Source organism: Falco cherrug, chromosome 6 (assembly GCF_023634085.1).
Source record: "Falco cherrug isolate bFalChe1 chromosome 6, bFalChe1.pri, whole genome shotgun sequence".
Classification (NCBI taxonomy): domain Eukaryota; kingdom Metazoa; phylum Chordata; class Aves; order Falconiformes; family Falconidae; genus Falco; species Falco cherrug.
The window spans coordinates 54091874-54111026 of NC_073702.1; the positions used below are offsets into that span (position 1 = coordinate 54091874).

At 43.3% G+C, this 19153-nt stretch overlaps 1 protein-coding gene across 3 annotated transcripts in view; it reads left to right on the top strand.

Annotated features, from left to right (window-relative positions):
• Positions 1-14835, top strand: part of SLC2A12 (solute carrier family 2 member 12) — a 33562-nt gene extending 18727 nt beyond the window's left edge. For 2 of the 3 annotated variants that reach the window (XM_005432828.3, XM_027810026.2), the window contains 3 exons: positions 8745-8867; positions 11087-11219; positions 13194-14835. In XM_005432828.3, the coding sequence (XP_005432885.2) occupies positions 8745-8867; positions 11087-11219; positions 13194-13290 (353 nt within the window). In that variant the 3' untranslated portion in view covers positions 13291-14835. The remainder of the gene's footprint in view (positions 1-8744; positions 8868-11086; positions 11220-13193) is intronic. The other variant, XM_027810033.2, reaches the window with a different exon arrangement.
• The last annotated feature ends 4318 nt before the right edge of the window (positions 14836-19153 follow it).

Below are 19153 nucleotides of genomic sequence, written 5' to 3' on the forward strand. Positions count from 1 at the left end.
ATGTCACATTGAGCTCTGGGAGGAAAGCCAGGTAGGTTTTCTCAAAGGAAAGGGGGCACAGGAAGGCAACAAGCTTCTATGGCCTTTGAAAAGCAACCCTAAGCACAGAAAACTCTTATGAAAGGAGAACTAAAAGATGTTTTGTGGCAAACAGACCCAGAGCCTTCACACCTTCCTCCTGGCTGCCTCCCTCCAGCAGCAACCAAAGCAAAACATGAGCAGCAGTGACCAGTGAGGGACTTAACGAAACAGATCACTGCAGGCCTCTCACTAAATAAGTCACTATTGTAAAAGGGTGCTTATCCCTTCCACTGGCAGTTTTGTAAAGCATAGGCACAAGTCTCTATTTTGAAAGAACAAAGACTTAAATTGCCCCCAACTGCAGTGTCCTGCACTCCTCTGTTGTGCACCCCCTCAAGGACGAACATTAGCCCTTGGAAATTTACTAGAGTTACTAGAAAAACAGGTTTATTTGCCCCACCCAGCTGGATAATTTCTCCTCTCCATACTTTTTAGAAATGAAATATGTGATAATCTGAACTAATACAGGCACAACTTCTCCATGAATTAGAGCCTCTGGCTTCTGCAGTCATTCCTCTGCAAATGCCTCAGAGGATTATCCCAGATTCAATATTCTGAACAAATAAACACCTTCAAACAGGAATACACATTTCAGGTTTTGATTAAAAGGCCTTTTTTTGGATGGCAGTATGTGGTTTATTATAGTAAGCACCTTCTCCCTTGAAAGCTTGTTTTCCTTTTTCTTTTTCTCTCTTTTTTTCCTTTCTGCATACTCTGCTTGTTGTTCTACCTTGATGGGACAGTTTGAGTGTCTACATAACAAAGGACGAGAGAGACAGTGGCTGTGAAATCCAGTTGCAAACAGAATTGTCATCTCATACATCAGCTCAAATCAGCTTCTATTAAGGGACCTGAAAAGAGGTACAGACTATTACATACCTGCCTACAGTAAAGCTATGACATATCCTACTAATATATTTGCTGCTGAGCAGTGTTATTGGGTAAGATGGGCCACAAATCACATTAACTAAGACAATTCTACCATTCCTAGATCTTTATACATCTATCACTTCTTGCCCAGTAATCCTTCAGAGGGGAATCACTGTCTATAAGAAAGCTCTTCTGGTTTGTGACTATTCTTTCAAGTTGAAAATGGATGGTAATTGAAGATTACTGAAAATAGCTTTAAGAATATATTGAATAGCTTGCATGAAACAGGAAAACGCATACCAGACATTAAATTTTTTTCAAGTTCATGGAGATGAAAATTCCAATAGTTAAAAAAAAAAAAAAAAAAAAAAAAAAGAGTTAAAATGCAGGCTCACAATGGTGAGAAGGTTAGGGGAGGAAGGATGGCTGGGGAAAATCATAGGTGAAGTACATCTCACTGCCTTCCTTCTCAAGTGGCCCAGAAAACAGGGGAAGGACATAATGCACAGGTCTCACGGTCTTTTCCCCCCAAACCCTTCTGCTGCTCTAATGTAAATTGGAGCAGGCATGAGTGAAGGGTGATTTCCGTGTTCCACTGCAAGGTTCCTTAAAAAAGCACGTGAGTGTTCAGCCTGTCTGTTAGATAGTGATGCAAACAGTACAAACACTGGACAAAAATTTTTATATAGTCTGATACAGTTTAAGAGATAAAAGGATTAAATCCCACTGGTCCCAACATATGTTACTTCAAGGAGTCAGCCTAAGGGATTAACCATTAGAAACAGAAATGTAGAGCACCAGAAGAAAAGAAAAAGAATTTAAGATTTGCTCCTTTTGGATCATCAATGGTATCAGGTATCTTGCAACCAGTAGTCATAAAGCTGCTCAGAGAGAAGCACCTCGGAAGCCATAGAATGAGGTACGTATTGCTTTGCCCCCCAGAGATCAGGATGCAGCCAGAGGCATGAGATTAGCTGAGGCTTCTCATGACTCCCCTCTCAGCAACAGAGCAATTTCACTCCTTTTAATGTGTCCACACAAAGTCAGACTTGACCCTTAGCAGGCTGGCAGCATACACGCTCTCCAGAGCAATATAGCTGCTCATCAGCTCCATATTTGCTAGTTATTAATTTTGAGCAGCCACTTCAGTCTCATGTTATGGGGCAGAGCCAGAGAGACAAATAGCTGTCATTAAGCAGAGTCACCGATTTTTAATGCCAGTCATGATCATCTGCTTTGGCTTCTTGCACAAAACCATGGGCAGAGTTTCAGGCCACATTTCATGCATCATACCTCTTTTACCTGCTTTGGAAAAGGATAAACCCCCTCTCACCCTCTCTCCTTTCCAGTTTAAGCATCCCTCACTTTTTCCAGCCCCTCAAATCTCCTTCATTGGGGCTGCTGCAAAAGCCTTCGCAGGAGTTGCATTGCGTGGGTGCTGGGACAGTGCAGGTTACAGCAGTGGGTCCCCCTACCTCAAATCCCAGCTCTGCCCCAGAGCTGTGTGCCCTCACAGGTACACACCATGCACACCACGAAGGCTTGTGCCCTCCCCTGCAGCGTTACCTTTGAAAACAAGGCAAACCAGCGCTGAAGCTGGCCTTTTGTGAGAAGTAGTTTGCTATCTGGCTATTTGTGTTAATACTCAGCAGAGCCAGAAACCAGGTAAATCAAAAATCTGTGGGGTTTCATAAGTCTGGAAAAAATTCTGATCTTGGCAAAGCCAGGTATTAGCCATGTCCTTTGACTTCCCTCCTCTCATGGCAGCTTCTCAGTGGCTTACTTGAATCCGTCCCCAGTGTTGATCATTTTTTACATGTTCTTAGATGGTCTGCCTGCATTACTGGTGGGATAATCCCTTCCTTATCTTCCCTTGGACCTTGTGTTGCTAATAACCCAGTCCTTCCTTTCAAAGTCTTACATACTTCTGCCTACTTCCCTACTAAGCTGTAAGTCCACTTAATCTCTTTCCAGAGTTTATACCTCAGAAACTTGAATTCTTTCAAGTATTGTAACAGCTGCTTTCTAAATCTCACCATAAAGAACTTGATCTCACACAATACAGGTACAGGAAAGAAAAAAATGCTAAGCAGCAAATGAATACCAAGGGAATCTAATATTTCATTAATAAGAGCTGCTGAGCAGCTTCCAATTTGCTTCTGCTGCCTGGCAGGAATAAGGTCAAAACAAGGACAATTGTCATTCATGTACCTCACTTGAATGTTGAGTACCCTCAGGCTCCCAGTATTTCTCAGATATTGTCAGATTTTTCTGCTTCTCTGATGTAAATCTGTTTGTTTGGGTTTTTTTTAAATTATTTTTTATTTACTGCATAGCTGTAAAGTAAGGAAGTAAGGAAGAAATCACAGGAGGGTCTGAGACATTTCTTTGCATATGGCCCAAATATCAAGCTCATTAAGTTGGCCATGTTGGCTCAAACAAAAGGATCACTCAATCAATCTGTTACCCTGCCTCCAACAACAGCCAGGAGCAGATGCTGGGGGGAAATACATAAGAAAAGGCCCATGCAGCAGGCACAGTGTGTTCTTCTGCCTATCTGTAGTTTAGAAAACTTCACGAAAAATGTCAGGGATTTATTTTTACTATTGTGAACAATAGTTCTTGATGGATCTTTTTCCACACATACAGAGAAATAATGTTTTAACATCCAACCTTTAATCATTTTAACCCACTAATGTTTTTCACATTTGAAGTATCTTGTGAAAGTGAGTTCCATAGTTGAAATGCATTGTCTGAAAAAGCACATCTTCCCACTTTGCCTAACTGTTGTTGCTAATAACTTCACTTGGATTCTCTTAGTTTGTGTCTAAAAATGTACTGAAAACCTCTCCTCTGTTTGTCTCCACTTCAACTGTTTCCCTCTGCTCTATGTTGTCTACGCTGAAGAATCCCTGTTTGTTTAATTGCTCTTTGCAGCGCCCATTGCACACCTTTCTCCATGACTCATGTAGTTCTGAGTTGACCAAATTTGCATGCAAGTTGGCAAATACAGAGGCACAGCATTCTCACTGGCACATTACAGTGTTCCCTTCCTAATAATTGCCAAGCCTGTTTGCACCCATGACCTCTGCCTCGCAGGAGCTGATGCTGTCCCCAAACTGCCCACGGAGGCTCTAGCACTCCTGCCCTGAGCAGTGCTGGCATGCTGAGGTGGGTACTGGTGGCTTGTTTTCTCCCTACATGTTGCTTTGCATGTGTGGTAAGAAATTTTATGGTTCATTTTTTTCAAAGTACTCAATATTTTGAGATCCTGTTGTGTTTATGATCCTTCTTCATTCTTATTACTCTGAATAATTTGTACCATCAATTAGTTTTGCTCGTGCATTCACCTCCCTTTCCTGAGAGATATGGAAATATATTGAGCAGATCTAGTAATCTCCTTCCACTGTTAAAACTGGCCTTGTCCTTTGTTTCTTTTTATAAACAGTTACTGATCTACATGGATATCTTCTCTTGTATCCCATGACATTTCACCAGAACTCTTGGAAACTGAAAAGCACAGTGGCTCATTCATTTTGATCCCCATGTTCCTTAACTCTTTCAAATAGACATGGCTTTCCTCAGCAAAAACTTGACAGCTCTTCCTCAAGACACTATAAATACCTTCCTTTCCTTATTCCAACTGAGATTATCCTAGCTCCAGCCAGCAGCGTAGTACAGAAGCCTGCCAAGGTGTCCCCTTCCTGCACCCCCATGGAACGTTTTCTTCAGTGCTGGCATGTGTCACCTCTTCCGTCTCTGGTCTCTCACCCTCTCAGCTAGCAGACTCGCAAAATACTTGGCTGCCTGATGATGGGACTGCAAGTAACTTTTCAGCAATTATATTGTATTTTCTTTGTTTGGACACAGTGTACACCTTTATGGAAGGTACATTTCTCTTTCTAACAGCTTTCTTCATTCAGTTGTTTATCTGTGCTGAGCTATTCATTTTTTATTTTATCCGGTTGTATGTGTATTTTAAGCCTCTAATCAGGTAATGTAAGCATTCTCCATAACACTGCTGAAGCATTTGTTCTAATTTTCCTTTTAATTACTTTATAGAAAGCAGGTTTATTCTAGTATTGTTCTCCTTTTGAAGCAAAATGTGATAGGCTCTCGGCTCTTTCATTTCTACAAGAATACTGAATTTGAAATAACAAATAGAAGTATCTTTGTGACAGTTGTATCTTGAACTACTCATGCTAGCACTGAAGCAAGATTTTCTTTTTTTCCCTCTCATTAAATATCAGGCAAAGTGCTAAAAGAAGCCATCATCTATGGTATCTAAAATTTAGCCCCAGCACTGTACTCCATTATGCAATTTATTCAGCTTTAATGGCAGCAGCTGAACTCTTCCATTATTATTCTGTTTTCTGCCTTTACAGCCTGTGACTTTGTTTAGAGATGAATGTCACCATCCTGGTCAAGGGATTGTTTGTACACCTGAATCCTCCACTCTTCCTACTTGGGCAAGGAATCAAGTTTCTGTGATATTTAATGAAACATTTAAGTTTTTGAACCAATGCAATATTTTCTTCTGCATTTGCAGTGGGTGTTCTTTTCTCTAGATTGAACCGTAACAAAAGACCATTCAACTGTAAAATTTTTCTTAACTGCTGTCAACATACAACACACTGCAGGTCAGCAAAGGTGAGTCATTACCTGCAGCCACTGCATGAACAAATCCTGCAGTTGTTGAATCTAACAGAGAGATTCAGGCTGAGCCCTTAGCCCCATCTCTGACCCACACTTGACATGGAGAGCCCCAGCTCTTTACCCATCTGTTCCACAAACAGCAGCCAAGGGTAGCCAAAGCAGACAGTGAAAGCTATTGAGTGTGTGCAACGTGGTTACTATCACAGCATCCTTTTGAAATAATGCTAAGATTGCACAGCAGATGGAGCTGGGGGGGGTGGGGGGGGGGTGGGGGGGGCAGGCAGTGGGGGCCGGTATTTGGTCTCTCTTTTCATGGATAAGCTGATTTGCCCTGTAAAGTGCTACTGCTTAGGCTGGTGAAGGCAGAACACATAGACGTGTGGATGACTTTGCAGTGACTTTGAGGACAGGCGGGTTAAATTTCTGCAGCACTGCATGCACACGACGCACAAGGTAGCAGCAGTCATTATGAGTGGGAGCCCAAACCTACTTCCAGGCTCCCCAAGAGAAAGCCACATCCATGCTGTACCTACAACAGCTGCTGCTTTTTGGCCAAGGTACAAATAGTAAAACCAATCCCAGAGAGGTGCTAAAAGCAAAGAATTGATCGTTATCACTGCCTCAGCTTGGGGTGAGGGATAAACAGATTGTAATAAGTGTCAGATTTCTACAACTGCACTTTCTTCTTGGGGAATAAGCCTATCCACTCCTCTCCAGCTAAGCAGAGGTCAGGGCCATGCCAGAGGAAGCAGCTACCATTAGCAGATATGAAGAGCAGATCTGCTGCATTGGTGGGATCTGTCTGAACTAAATAACTGGTTGAAATAAGAGCAGCTAAACAGTATTGCAGCTGATGCAGATCCTCAAGTATTTTGGTTTCTCAACAGGAAAACAGTATGCTTCAAACCTCCAGACAAATTGTAGCCTGAAAGGGCCAGTCTGTCTTTGGCAGAATGCCCTGTATGGGCATTTCAGCCCAGTGCCTGTAACGCTGCCAAAGCTTATCTAGCTCAGGGCTCCTCCAGCTTGGTAAGGCTTGATGCTCGTTGCTCAGTGCCTCTCTGAGTAGCCACTACAAGTTGCTTGACTACAAGAAGATTCTAGAAGAAGCAAATACAGCTCAAAGTACCCAAAGAAAAAGTTTATTCCTGGAGGTTGGTTTATGCCCGGCTGAAAGCATATTTGAATTCTTTCAAACTTTATTTAAATCCTGCCTAATGTGACTATGAATATCCCCTTTGCCGGTCACAGTGTACAATCATTTTTCCAGCCAAGCTGGGCTGCCGGCACCAGGCCATCCTATGGAGATGAACTCCAAGGGCTGTGCACACACTGATCCAAAGGGCTCCTTGGCCTCTTGCTGCTTTGCATTTCAGCTAGCGCTCCCTGTTGTGACATGTTGTATCAGCTGTGACTAGTGATACTGGTTTCAACAGCCTTGATGCTGAGGAGGAGCAAAATACAATCATAAGATGCCCATGCATTGCCAGGGCCTGGTTTTGCTCAGGCACAGGGCTAGCTGGCCCAGCAGGGAAAAACATCTGCTTGAGAAGCCAGTTTTCTTTGTTCCCCCCTCAAGTGGAGACACCCCACATGACATGCCATTTCTTTAGAGCAACATTTGTCTTGTCAGTGGTGAGTACATTAAACTTTGCTGTGATCCAAGTCAGAAAAAAAAGACAAAAAGCCTCTCTACGGCTGCTGTTAGACGCGGCAGCTGTGTTATGACTGTGTGCCACTTGAGTATGTGTAACAGTGTTAGGCCATTATGCAGTATGGTCTTGATTCTCCAGAATAAAATCACCACTCTGTCAGGTCACTCCCACTGTGGGAGTGAAGCTCTTTATATTATTCCTTAAAAAAAGAAAGAAAAAAAAAAGAAAAAAGAAAAAAGAAAAAAAGCTGAGCCAGCTCCAGAAAATATGGAATTCAAATCTGTGTTACAAATAAATCTAGAGGTTGGTCAAATATGCTCTGTCGACTCAAGGCTCAGGGATTCTTTTTTCCCTTTCTGTTGGTCCTTTCTAGTCTCCTTCCACAGAACTTTTTTATTTTATTTTATTTTTCTGCTTTACCAATACTGTCACACACGAATCCTACAAGCATCCAAAGCAATAGTGCAGCATGACACACACTCACATGTACAGGAGACCATTTTTAAAATGTAACTTTCAGACTGCCCAGTGCAAGTGTCCTGAGGAAACGCTCATCTATCATTTTGAAGAAACACCATCACAGAGAACCAATTTATAATGGCAGTCTCCGAGGATCTGAAGACACAGTTGATCCGTGTGTACCTCTTTGCTCTTGTGCTGGTTGAATGCCAAACCATAACCTCTCCACACAGCAGCCTCTTGCTAATGCATCTTGCTTATGAACAAAAGGAGGGTGGAGGTTTTCTTTTTTTCTTTTTTTTTTTTTTTCTTTTTGGTTTTCTAATAACCAGGAATGGTACAGAAATGTGGTGCCCTTTTTTTTTTTTTTCCCCTTTCTTTTTTTTTTTCTCTTGCTATCAAGGCGGTTACACAGCCAGCTCTTCACATCTGAATTGGGTTTTGTGGGCTAGCAGACTAGCATTTAGATCACTGTAGTGCGGTGTGGTATGAAGGAGTCAAAAATCAGGCCCTTTCTCTTCATTTATACCTCAGCAATCTCATTTATAAGGAGTGGAGAGCTGGAATAGCAAACCTGCTTCAGTGCGGCAAGTTGATTTATAAGGTGGCATAAACACACAGTGCCGCTTTGAGGCTGAAGATTGCTTTGGTTTGTTGCTCCACTTCCATTAGCATTATGTCACTTGAGAGCTCTTTAGTCAGAGGTCCCTCTCACACACAGATGCGCAGCCAGAGCTCACTTCCCCAGCTCCATGAGCACTGGTGCTGCCCTGGTGCCCCCCGCCACTCGCTCTGGCACTGAGCAGGGATGATGCCCCAGGGTGATTCTGACTGCTTGCACGCTGCTTGCAGAGCATGGATGGTCCTCTGGGGCTTGGGCCCACACAAAGCTGAAATCCCTGAAAATCACCTTATTCTTCCTGGTGGCCTCACTTGAATTCATGGTTGACCTAAATTTACAGGAAGGAAAGCCACTCTTTCAAAGACATAATCTTTTTCTTTTTTTTTTCTCTTCTATTTCAGTGTCCTGGCTGGTCCTGAGTGAAATTTTCCCTGGTGGGATCAGAGGACGAGCCATGGCTTTGACTTCTAGCATGAACTGGGGTATAAATCTCCTCATCTCCTTGACATTTTTGACTGTAACTGGTAAGATTTCTGTGTCCTTCCAAGTTGATATTGTCATAGTGGGCAAAATGAATCTTTCCTATACAAGCAACATCACCAAAATTACAGCTGCGATGGCCCAGGTGCCAAGTTCTGATCTCCATTTAGGTGCTGTTTGTTAGCGTAACCCCATTGTTCCCACCACATCTTTCTAAATTTCTGCTAGTAATTACAGCCTCACGGTGCTGGCTATCAAAGCACCTTGCACATCAACTCCATAGGCTGGGAACCCCAGCTCTTACAAACACCATTGCCTTAGTAAGTTGAAAATTCATAGTATTTAGGATTTAGTACTGCATCTTCTAAGGTCAGTGGAAGTTCTGCTCTATATCAGACCACAGCTTTTCTGACCAAACATTTTTAAAAACAATACCATTGAAATCATTCCTTTTCACAGGAATGTCTGGCTTTGAAAAATTTCCTTTAGAAAAAGGTGTCTTTGTAGGATGAAAATTTTTCATGTTTTAATGCGAGAAAGCAGACTACCATATAGTAACTTGTAATGTGATGATAAATAAGGGAAAAGGTTAAATGCTGATGTCAAAATTCATTGATTGGCAAATTGATTTTTTTCTAATTTTATTTCATATGAAGTTTTTAAAATTTTAGTTTGCAGTCTTACTCTGGGGAAAACGTGCTGAAAATCAAAATATGTAAGGGAACAGAAATTCCAGGTCTCTTTTTATATTACTCTCCACTGGAGGCAGGCAACCAGTCCACAAAAAGCTGAGGTGGTTTTCATCCTGTTAGATGCATGATGCATTTTGAGACGGATTTGAAAATGAGTGTGATCTGTGACTAAAATGGGTTTCACATGGCGTTTTCTTTTCTTAAAAAAAAAAAAAAGAAGAAGAAGAAAAAGAGAAAGAGAGAAAAAAACCACCCAAGTACTATTTGATTAAAACTAGGAAAACATATGCCAGGTCAAACTCATTGTGTCCACACTAGCAGTTCAAGTAGATGAAGAAGCCTCTTCAGAAGCAAATCACCCAGTTTCCCCCGTACACCACACTTAGGTTTGCATTACAGAACTGCACTTCTGAACTACGTAAGCTTTTGGACAAAACCAACCCAGAAAACGTACAGTGAATGCACTCCAGCTGCCAACACTTGCTCAGTCCTTGGATCAGATCAGAGCTATTCCTAAGGATATGTCCCCAAAACCAGATAGTGCAGACCTCAGGTCCTCAGAATCAACTGTTCCACCTGAAGGTCCCCTCCTATCATGCAGCATTACTTGTTGGCCATAATGCTTGTCTCAGTTTCAATGAATGTAAAGCTGCAGTAACTCCATTGGTTTAGCTGGATCTGATCTGGATTTATGGAACTGTAACTACAAGCAAATAGGCATTCCTAGCCTGCAGCAGAAGGGTGGGATTGGAAATTCTGTCTTCAGATGAATACATGTGGAGGTCACGGTGGCCAGCAGTACCTGCACGTAGGTATCTGATGCAGAAGATAATGTCTGGATTAGCAGCTTCAGCTGCAATTTTTAGCTTACAACACAACAAACAGATGTCTCAACTGTCGGGTTTTGTTTTAGCAGTGAAAGGGGCTAAGGGGGCTGCAGCAGCCTGTTGGGTTTGTATGTGGTCTGCTTCCCAGGGATCGCAGAGTGCATCCCTCAGGCTGAGGACCTGCTGGCCCCTGGACTGTAAGCTCAGCAAACCACCAGTTATTGACTGGCCCCATTAGGAGTTCAAACTTAGATCCCTTTCTGGTGCAGGACCCATGACTTGCAGTGGAAATGCTAGGAGATAACAGGTGGGGAGGATTAGCTGGAGACAACTGCAACAGTGTGAAAAATGCTTGGGTTTGCTCCATGAAAGAATGTGCAACAAAACCAGACAGGGGCAGAGATTTGAGGTACTCATGACCCCCAGTGCCTTTGCACAAACCAGTAACAATGGCTACTCATGATTTTCATCCAGAGTGACCCAAGCAAAATAAATCAACAGGCTCATGCTAAATGGGTCAATATGGGGTCATCAATTTTCTTTCATAAGTAGTATGAGAAAAAGCTAAACCACTCTTATTTTTCAAATTATGGACAGGCACAAATAAGTGAGCTAAGAATAACAGCCTAGCTTCTTTCTAACTTCTCCTGTGCATTAGAGGCTGTATCCTATTAAAAAAACAGCATCAGAAAAAAAAATTGTAATATTTTAAAATTAAAAAAGACATGTTTTCTTCCTTTGTAGAGCTCATTGGCTTGTCCTGGGTGTGCTTCATTTACACAATAATGAGCCTAGCATCCCTGGCTTTTGTTATTGTATTTATACCAGAGACAAAAGGATGCTCTTTGGAACAGATATCTATGGAACTAGCTAAACAGTAAGTACTGAGTGTGTGCTTGCATCCCCTAGGTACCAGCAGGACAAAGCCTTTCAATGCCACATGCTAAAAAACAGGAAACTTTGTGGGTTTTTTTCTGGAAAAACAGATGCAAGTTTAGAGCTCACACATGTTGATCTCAGTGGCCAAGGAAACATTTTAGTGGTGCTGAAGGACTGGCCCTAAAGGGATGTTGGTTTCTAGCACCTGTGAGGTGCACCTGTGAGGAACACCTGCAGCTGGGCCTGGCTCCCCAGCACTTTTGCTGACTGGTGTTCCCAGAGAGGAGGGCAACTGTGTTCTTAAATTTAGGGCTGCGCGTCTTGGCTTGCATGCAGAAAAAGGGAAGGAGCAAGGCCCTATCTCAGATACTTCAAGGCTCCATGTGGGTTTTGATACCTCTTCTAGATGAGCATTTTTTTGTGCATTTACTGAGTCCTGTAGCTCTGTAAACTCTATGAGCTAATACCCAAAAAAGGTTCTTCCAGCATGAGTTTTGTGACCCCAGCTCACCACATAGAAAGGGTAGAAGAGCAACAACAGGGAGAATGTTGGTGATGTGAATGCTATGTGCCTCCTCCTTTAGTATGACTCATACTGATATTTTTTGTGTCTTTTGATTCTGTTTTTTCTTATCCCTCAGAAGTAGAGTGGCCCTTGGAATTACATACATTCAAATGAAAGCAGCTCATCAATTCAGAGAACAGAATTAAAGGGCCTGCTGGTACACATGCTGTTTATTTACAATCTCCAAATGCAGGTGTTGTTGACCATAAATCAACTTGCAATTTTTATTATCAATTTGCCGCTGCTCCCATTCTTTTCAGTTGTTTTTAGCTATAAAAAAAATACAGAAAAAGCTAAGCAGCCCTGGTTTTTAAAATGCAGCACCCTCCTGATCTGTTCAAAGAGCTGCTCTACAGCAGCTACTTGCTCTTTTGGATTAACCTCAGAAGTTACCAGCATAATGATTAAAAGGATAAAGAAATGTCAGAGGAAACAATTTAGCGGACATTTTTGTGAGGCTGAGGGCCTGGGGTGAGAGGCAGGCCTTGTCACAGCTGGTAGCAGGCTGGTACAGGCCAGCGTCCCCACGGCCAGGTGTGACAGGGCTGCTGGCAGCCCGCTGCCCCTCGGCAAGGCCGGTGACACCCAGAGAGGGAGGCTTGAAGGTACAGGTAGAAATATTCAAGCTGAAAATGAGACACATAACTTTTTGACAGTGGAAGTTATTAACGTGTGAACAGCCCTGTGAAGTGGGTCATGCTGTATTTGGGCTTTTTAGATTACCAGGGAGTTGTTTTTTTTTCTAAAGGATATGCTGCAACTCGGCCAGGCTCGGAAGAGGTTGTTTAGGGGCTAATGATGAGCGATTACCCCAGTGCAGAAAGCCCGGAGCTAACTGAGCTGCCGGAGCCCCGGCCTGTCCCTGCTTCACTGGCCGAGAAACGCGCCTCTGGCCCGGCCCGCACTGCCCCCCGCGCCCTCTGCTCCCGCCTCTCCACAGACCGGCACCAGGCCGGGCCGGAGCGGGGGGGCCGGCCCGGGGCTGCCGGAGGTGGCGGCGGGGAGCCAAGCCGAGGCGGAGCGGGGGAGCCGGCCCGGAGCAGCCGGAGGAGCAGGGCGGGCAGCCACAGCCGAGGCGGAGCGGGGGAGCCGGCCCGGAGCAGCCGGAGGAGCAGGGCGGGCAGCCACAGCCGAGGCGGAGCGGGGGAGCCGGCCCGGGGCAGCCGGAGGAGCAGGGCGGGCAGCCACAGCCGAGGCGGAGCGGGGGAGCCGGCCCGGAGCAGCCGGAGGAGCAGGGCGGGCAGCCCGGGGAGGAGCGGGCGGCGGGCGCGGCTGGAGGAGGGCGCGGCGGGGCCGCCCCCGCCCTCAGGCCGGGCACAGTTGTCCCGCCGGGGCCCCGGGCCCGTAGCGGCAGGCGCACGCACTGTCTGCCATGGCAAACCGCTGCGGGGCTTTTTGCTTCTCCAGGAAATACGCGAAGACCCCCTTGTGCTGGATGAGCCAGCGCAGAGAGAAGCTGGTGCCGGTGGAACTTGCCAAGAGAGAGAAAGAGCAGCTCTACTAGGCCCGGGGCAATCAGAGCAGCCTTCACCAAAAGACTGATAAAAAGGAAAAAAAGTTCAGTGATGCTCACACTCTGATGGGACACATGGTATCTTTATTATACACGAGATATTCTCTTTTTCATTTCTTAGTAGAATGTCTTTCAGTGGCAGTTTACAGCCAACATTAAAGATTGTTGTAGTTTATAACTGACTGGAAGGCTAGGCTCTCTCTGTTTCAAACCACCATCCCTCATCGCCCCAGAGGTTACCCACCTCTTACAGACAGGAGGTGAATGGAAACTGGAATATTGTGCACAATTCTAGTTATCCATATTCCACAAGAGTTCAGTCTGGCAGAGGTCCAAGGAACAACTGAGATGCCAAGGAGAAAGAAGGGTCTCACAGGAGGAGCCCACCAAAGACAGGTCGGTTTAGTCTAGCAAAGAAGGGACTGAAAAGGGTTAACAACTAGGGCAGTACCTTAGGGAAGACAACGCTATGGAGAGAAAAAATGGACAACTCTAGAGTGTAAAGGATAATGGTAGTGCAGAACAGCTGGGTATGAACTGTTTACTAATTAATTTAGGTTTCAGCTTAATAATACTTGGAAAAGGATCTTGTTTATCAAAACTTAATTATTTAGAACACAGAGCATGTTCAGCTTGTAAGAGGAGCTTTACACACAGTTTCCCAGGAGGGCCAGGATTCAGTGACATAGGAAAAGGCACTACGCCCCAGAAAACCTAGTCAAATTGTTTGGGGGTAGGGGTGGAATTTCCATAATCAATTATGCTTGATTTAATGTGACCTAACAGAAGAGGAGATAGGATTTCTTTGTCCCAGAAAAGTTGGAAGCTGCAAGTACTAGAGTTGATGCCAAAATAATTTTATTTCTCAACATGGGGCACACTAGACTTTGACTTTTGGATTCAGAAAGCAAAAATTGTGTGGTACAGGGCAGCACAAAGGGAGTTAGGAAACCATAATCACTGCAAATAATAAACTACGTCAAATTCTTGTTTATTGCTTAGCAAGTGTATCCTGATACTCAACAAGCCTCTACAACAGGTTATTTATATGGCTCCCATAAGAGAACACAAGTAATTTTTTCTTAGAAGGTTAATAGATTTTGTTAGAATGATCAGTAGATAAATATTTATTAGCAGACAAATAAATGGCTCTTTGTTTAAAGAAAAAAAAAACATGCTTTAAAAACATGCTGGCTGTCTCAGCAGCCACACAACAGCAGCTCTTCCAGCATTTAATTGAGGAAGCAAGACTGACACTGTCAGCTGGACTGCAGATAACTGCTTCAAACTAAGCACATGATCCCACTTTATTTGCTGCCTCATATCACTAAAACCACCTGACAGTGTCCTGCACTGAAGGAACAGTGACTCACCGATCTAGCTAAAGTTTTACTTCTGAGAAGAGCGGACCAGTTCTGATCAGATTCTCACATGGTCACACTTCTAAATAGATACTGACATCGTAAATTTGTAGGAGCACATCTATTCAGACAGTGAGCACGTGTTCAAAACCTGAAAATAAACTATTGAAGCCAAGGGCATGATTTGCCAGAAGTTACTGGAAATTCAGCTACCTCAGGGTGGGAACCTACTGGCCAAATCCACACCACAGCTTTCCTGCATTGTGAGACTTAAGGGAATCAATACCAAAACCCTGATGGACTTTTGTTATAAAGGTCAGGTTAAATAGTTATCATAATGCAGGATTTTTAACCATGACCGTGCAGATCCCATGTCATCTAAACCAAGCGGAACTCAGAATTGCTAGGCCACTGGCTAGCTGCTCAGCTTACGGCTGCCTTATTTGTTCTGTCCTGATCCTAGAGCCAGCAGTCCTCAAAATAACCTCATGGGTGCCAGTGAGACTGGGCTGCTTTCAGGGATGCATAAGATGGTATGCATAAGGCTCAGCAAGATGTGGGTTTTGGTGTACACAATGTACCAAAGATTAAGTAAAATCTTCTCATAAGGGTCCATGCGAGCCCTTTTGACATAATAAGCAACCAAGCACACCCAGGACACACGGACAGTGGGGCTGTGCACCCGAGATGTGGGTGACTCAGACTGAAGGCCCCATCAGAAGCAGTAAACTTGACAGCCTTTTGCTCTTATTCCCTATGGGGAATTGGCAGGTTCCCATCCCAAGCTAAAATTCCACCCTGGATCTCGGGTGCTTCCACAAACATGGAAAACTTTGGGATATCTGCTTAGATTTTGTTTGAGGTCTACAGTTCCAGTATCGACCACAGGAGGCTAGAAGAGGATCCTTTGCCCCTGCATGGGAGACAGCCCATAGCAAAGCCTCCTTGTTTCCCTGACCTGAGCAGTGAGTTTACTCTGCACTGCAGCAGCAAGAACTGGCAAAGGTAAGAGTATTCCTGTAACTTTTGCAAAGTCAGAAAGAAGATGCAAACTGCATTAGAGCTCAGCCATGTAAAAGCTAACATAGCAGTGTGAAATGGGGAGAGCTGGAGCGGGATTTGGAACAGTGGGAGAGAAGCCATGGATGAGGTGGGCACACAAAATGCAAGGAGAGGTGAAGTCAGAGATTGACCCCAGCAGCTGGGGGAAAAGGGGCACATGAAATTTTTCAGCATAGATATTTCATGCATAGAAGGCTGAATTACCTTACATTTTCATGCTTGTGTGAGGAATACAGGATTTTTTTTTTTACATATACTGGGTTTTATTTTTTTTTTATTTGGAATGCTCTGTTCAGCATCCTGATATTTGCACTTTAGGGATTGCCTCATGTAGTGATACACAGCCTGAATTTCTTTTTCTTTTTCTTTTTTTTTTTTTTTTGCAAAGAATGGTTTTGAAAAATATCAGTGCCTTCTTGTTAGAGAAAACAACACATTCTATTACTCAAATGGCAAGAATAATAAAATATGGGACACATGGTCAGTGCCATGTGTTGCCTAATGGGTATGTGTCAAGCCTGGCAAGCATTTGCTGAAGGAAAGCAAAGGATCCAGAAGAACTTCTCAAGTGCCACCAATGGGCTGCAGGCTGGACCTGCTAGTACTATAAAGCTTTTTTCTTAGTTCACCAGTGATATTTTCTTTTTATAAAACCTACAAATTACACTATCAGTTCTGAATACTTGTAAAATTATCTTGTCAAAAAAACAGAGTCTGAACCCACCATTTTCTGGGTTTCTGCATGTTAGTACCTTCCTCATTGTTTTAGCATTCATGTCTACTGAAATCTCTCCATCTGCATCATGTTTATGCTGGAGGATGGTTATCAGTATCATGTTTTCTAGTAAATCAGCTTCATAACAAGAAATACGAACGTGACTCTGGGCAGCCTTCCAAATATGCTGTTAGTTTATCAACATCATTCTTATACTAAGGAGTGCCTGAGACTAAGTCAAATGTATTTTTAGTAAGACTGTTGCAGGAAATTCATCCATTTCCTGATCTGTGACTTTACCAGGTAGTGGGTTACCCGCATTTCCAATAGCATCCCCATTTGCTCTGGTTGGTACTGTTTCTGATAAGTTGCCTCTGGATAGCAGACCTTTGCACATGCAATCCAAGCCCATACCAGTTTACAATTTCTATTACATCACATTTAGTGAAAGGAGCTTCTGCGAAATTTTTCTCAGCATTGCAGCTTCCCAAACAAACCTCTGCTGTAATAAATTTTATGACTGTTCTTACAAAAAAAAATTTAACTCAGAAAATACCATGGAAATTGTCTCCCCGCCTTACAGGTTTTTGGTTCACAGCAAGCTCTTCTAAACTTTCCCATGCAACCTACTTAGTGCAGGAACAAGTAAGTAAAAATACCATCTTTCTGAAGAAGGCATAGTCCCACCTCTGGTGTAACTGCTGAGACCCTAATAGCTTCAGATACCTCCAAAAGGTTGCTGTAGACAAGGGCTTTTTAAATCATTATAGCTATAGTCCTAATTGTAGCCCTACAGACTTAGCCCTACATAGCCCTATATATGTGGCCCAAATTGCACTGGTCTTTTATAACAAAGCCTGCACATCTGATGACACAGAACTGGCAGTCACAACGTCATCCAACTATGAAAATACAAGATATAAAAGTGACATATCCTACAAATCACATCCTTGACTCTCTGAAGCATTCTACCAAAAAAAAAAAAAGTGTCCCAGATCTGAAATTTTTCAGTATCTTCATTAATGGACTGGATTACAGAACCGAATATGTTGACTAAATGTGCAGGCAATACTAAACTGGGAGGGACTGGGCTGGAATTCAGAGCTTTGCAAATTTGGGGGAAGGGTCTGAAAAAAGCAGGATACGATTCTGAAAGCCCAAGTGCAAATTTCTCTGGTAACGCTAACTGCAAGTGAAAGAATGATAAAATGAAGCTAGAAACTGCAGAAAAAGATGTAGTGGCTATGACAACTCACAAGCTAGCATGAGTCAGAGTTATCATTCTGCTGCAAAAAGGAGCCCTTAGCAGGTTGTATAAATAGAACCAACCCTTCTAAGGAATGTGAAATAAACTTTTTATGGTGCTGCTAGTGCCACAGCTGAGCACCATGTGGAGTTTTGAATGGGATCCACCTGGAGAATCCAGGGACAGATGAACAGTGCTCTATAAAACATGGCCATTAAGGAAGAGCTGATTGACTGACAGGTAAGTTTAATCCAAAGCACCACTGCTTACACTGGAGGCCAGAGCTAGCATGCTGGGCCATGCTGTCTGCCCTAGGGCCCACAGTACGACTGCAGGAGTCAATAGCGAGAGCCTAGGGGGAGGCAGCACGATATGGCAAAGGAAATAAAGACCAACTTGTGAAGAAGGGGAAGGGGTGTGTGTATGTACACATGGAGAAATAAGCAGCAGCAAGACTTACTGCAGACTGAGGTGAGGACCTGCTGATTTAAAGCAGCGATTGGAAATAGCACGATATCCCCGAGTGTAAGCGCACTGCCCAGTGCCCTTCATCATCACAGGTTTTAAAGCATATTTGTCATAAACAGTTTGAGGCTCCGTTGGAGCTAGAAGCATAGGTAAGCACACATTTCAAGGGATCTTTTACTTGCTATTATTCTCAGTACTACCCCACAAGTTTAGTAGCGTGCTTTTTGGCTCCCTTATGGATTGTTACAAAGGCCTCAAACCACTAGCATGGGTCTAAGCCGCACTTCAAAAGGAACAGTTCCCATTTTAGCACATTGCAGCCTATTATTACCTTCCATTTTTGTTCTAACAGGCAGATTTCATACTGCATGACAGTGTTAACAAAAAAGCAAAACTTTCCTCTTTCTCCATAGATAAATTTAGGAGACACATATGCTTCATAAAAGTACCAGAATTTCACTGGTAGCAGTCAAGTGCTTTGCAATTTGATCAAAAGAAAAAGAGGCAAGCCTAATTTAAGACAGCTACTATAGTTATAATGGCCAAATCCTCATCTGTCAGCTAAGGACTACACTTCGGTCCTGGAAAACCCATTATAATGTTGTTCATTGTTACAATACCTTCTGCTTTTTCTTTTTTAAATTGTAGTAATACACTAGTGTTCCCTAATGGTGGTTTGGTCATTGTTCCCTATAAGTTTTCACAAAATCCTCATTAGTGTCAGAAGTGCTGGAGTCCATATTATCTTCTATGCAAACTGGAAAGCTTGCATATAGCAAGCATCTCCTTCTCTGCTCTTTATCATGAACTCCATGACTGCTGGACTCAGCTTAGTAATTTCACAGTTACAAGTCCTCTCTTTCCTGCCTACACTGAGCTTAAAAGGGCTTTTACGAATATATCACTTAAAGCAAATTATTGCTTCTTTCTTTTTGTTCTGAGGGGTTTGGTTGAGCATTTCCCATGCTATTCCTTCCCTTCCATAATTTCTGCATGAAGTCA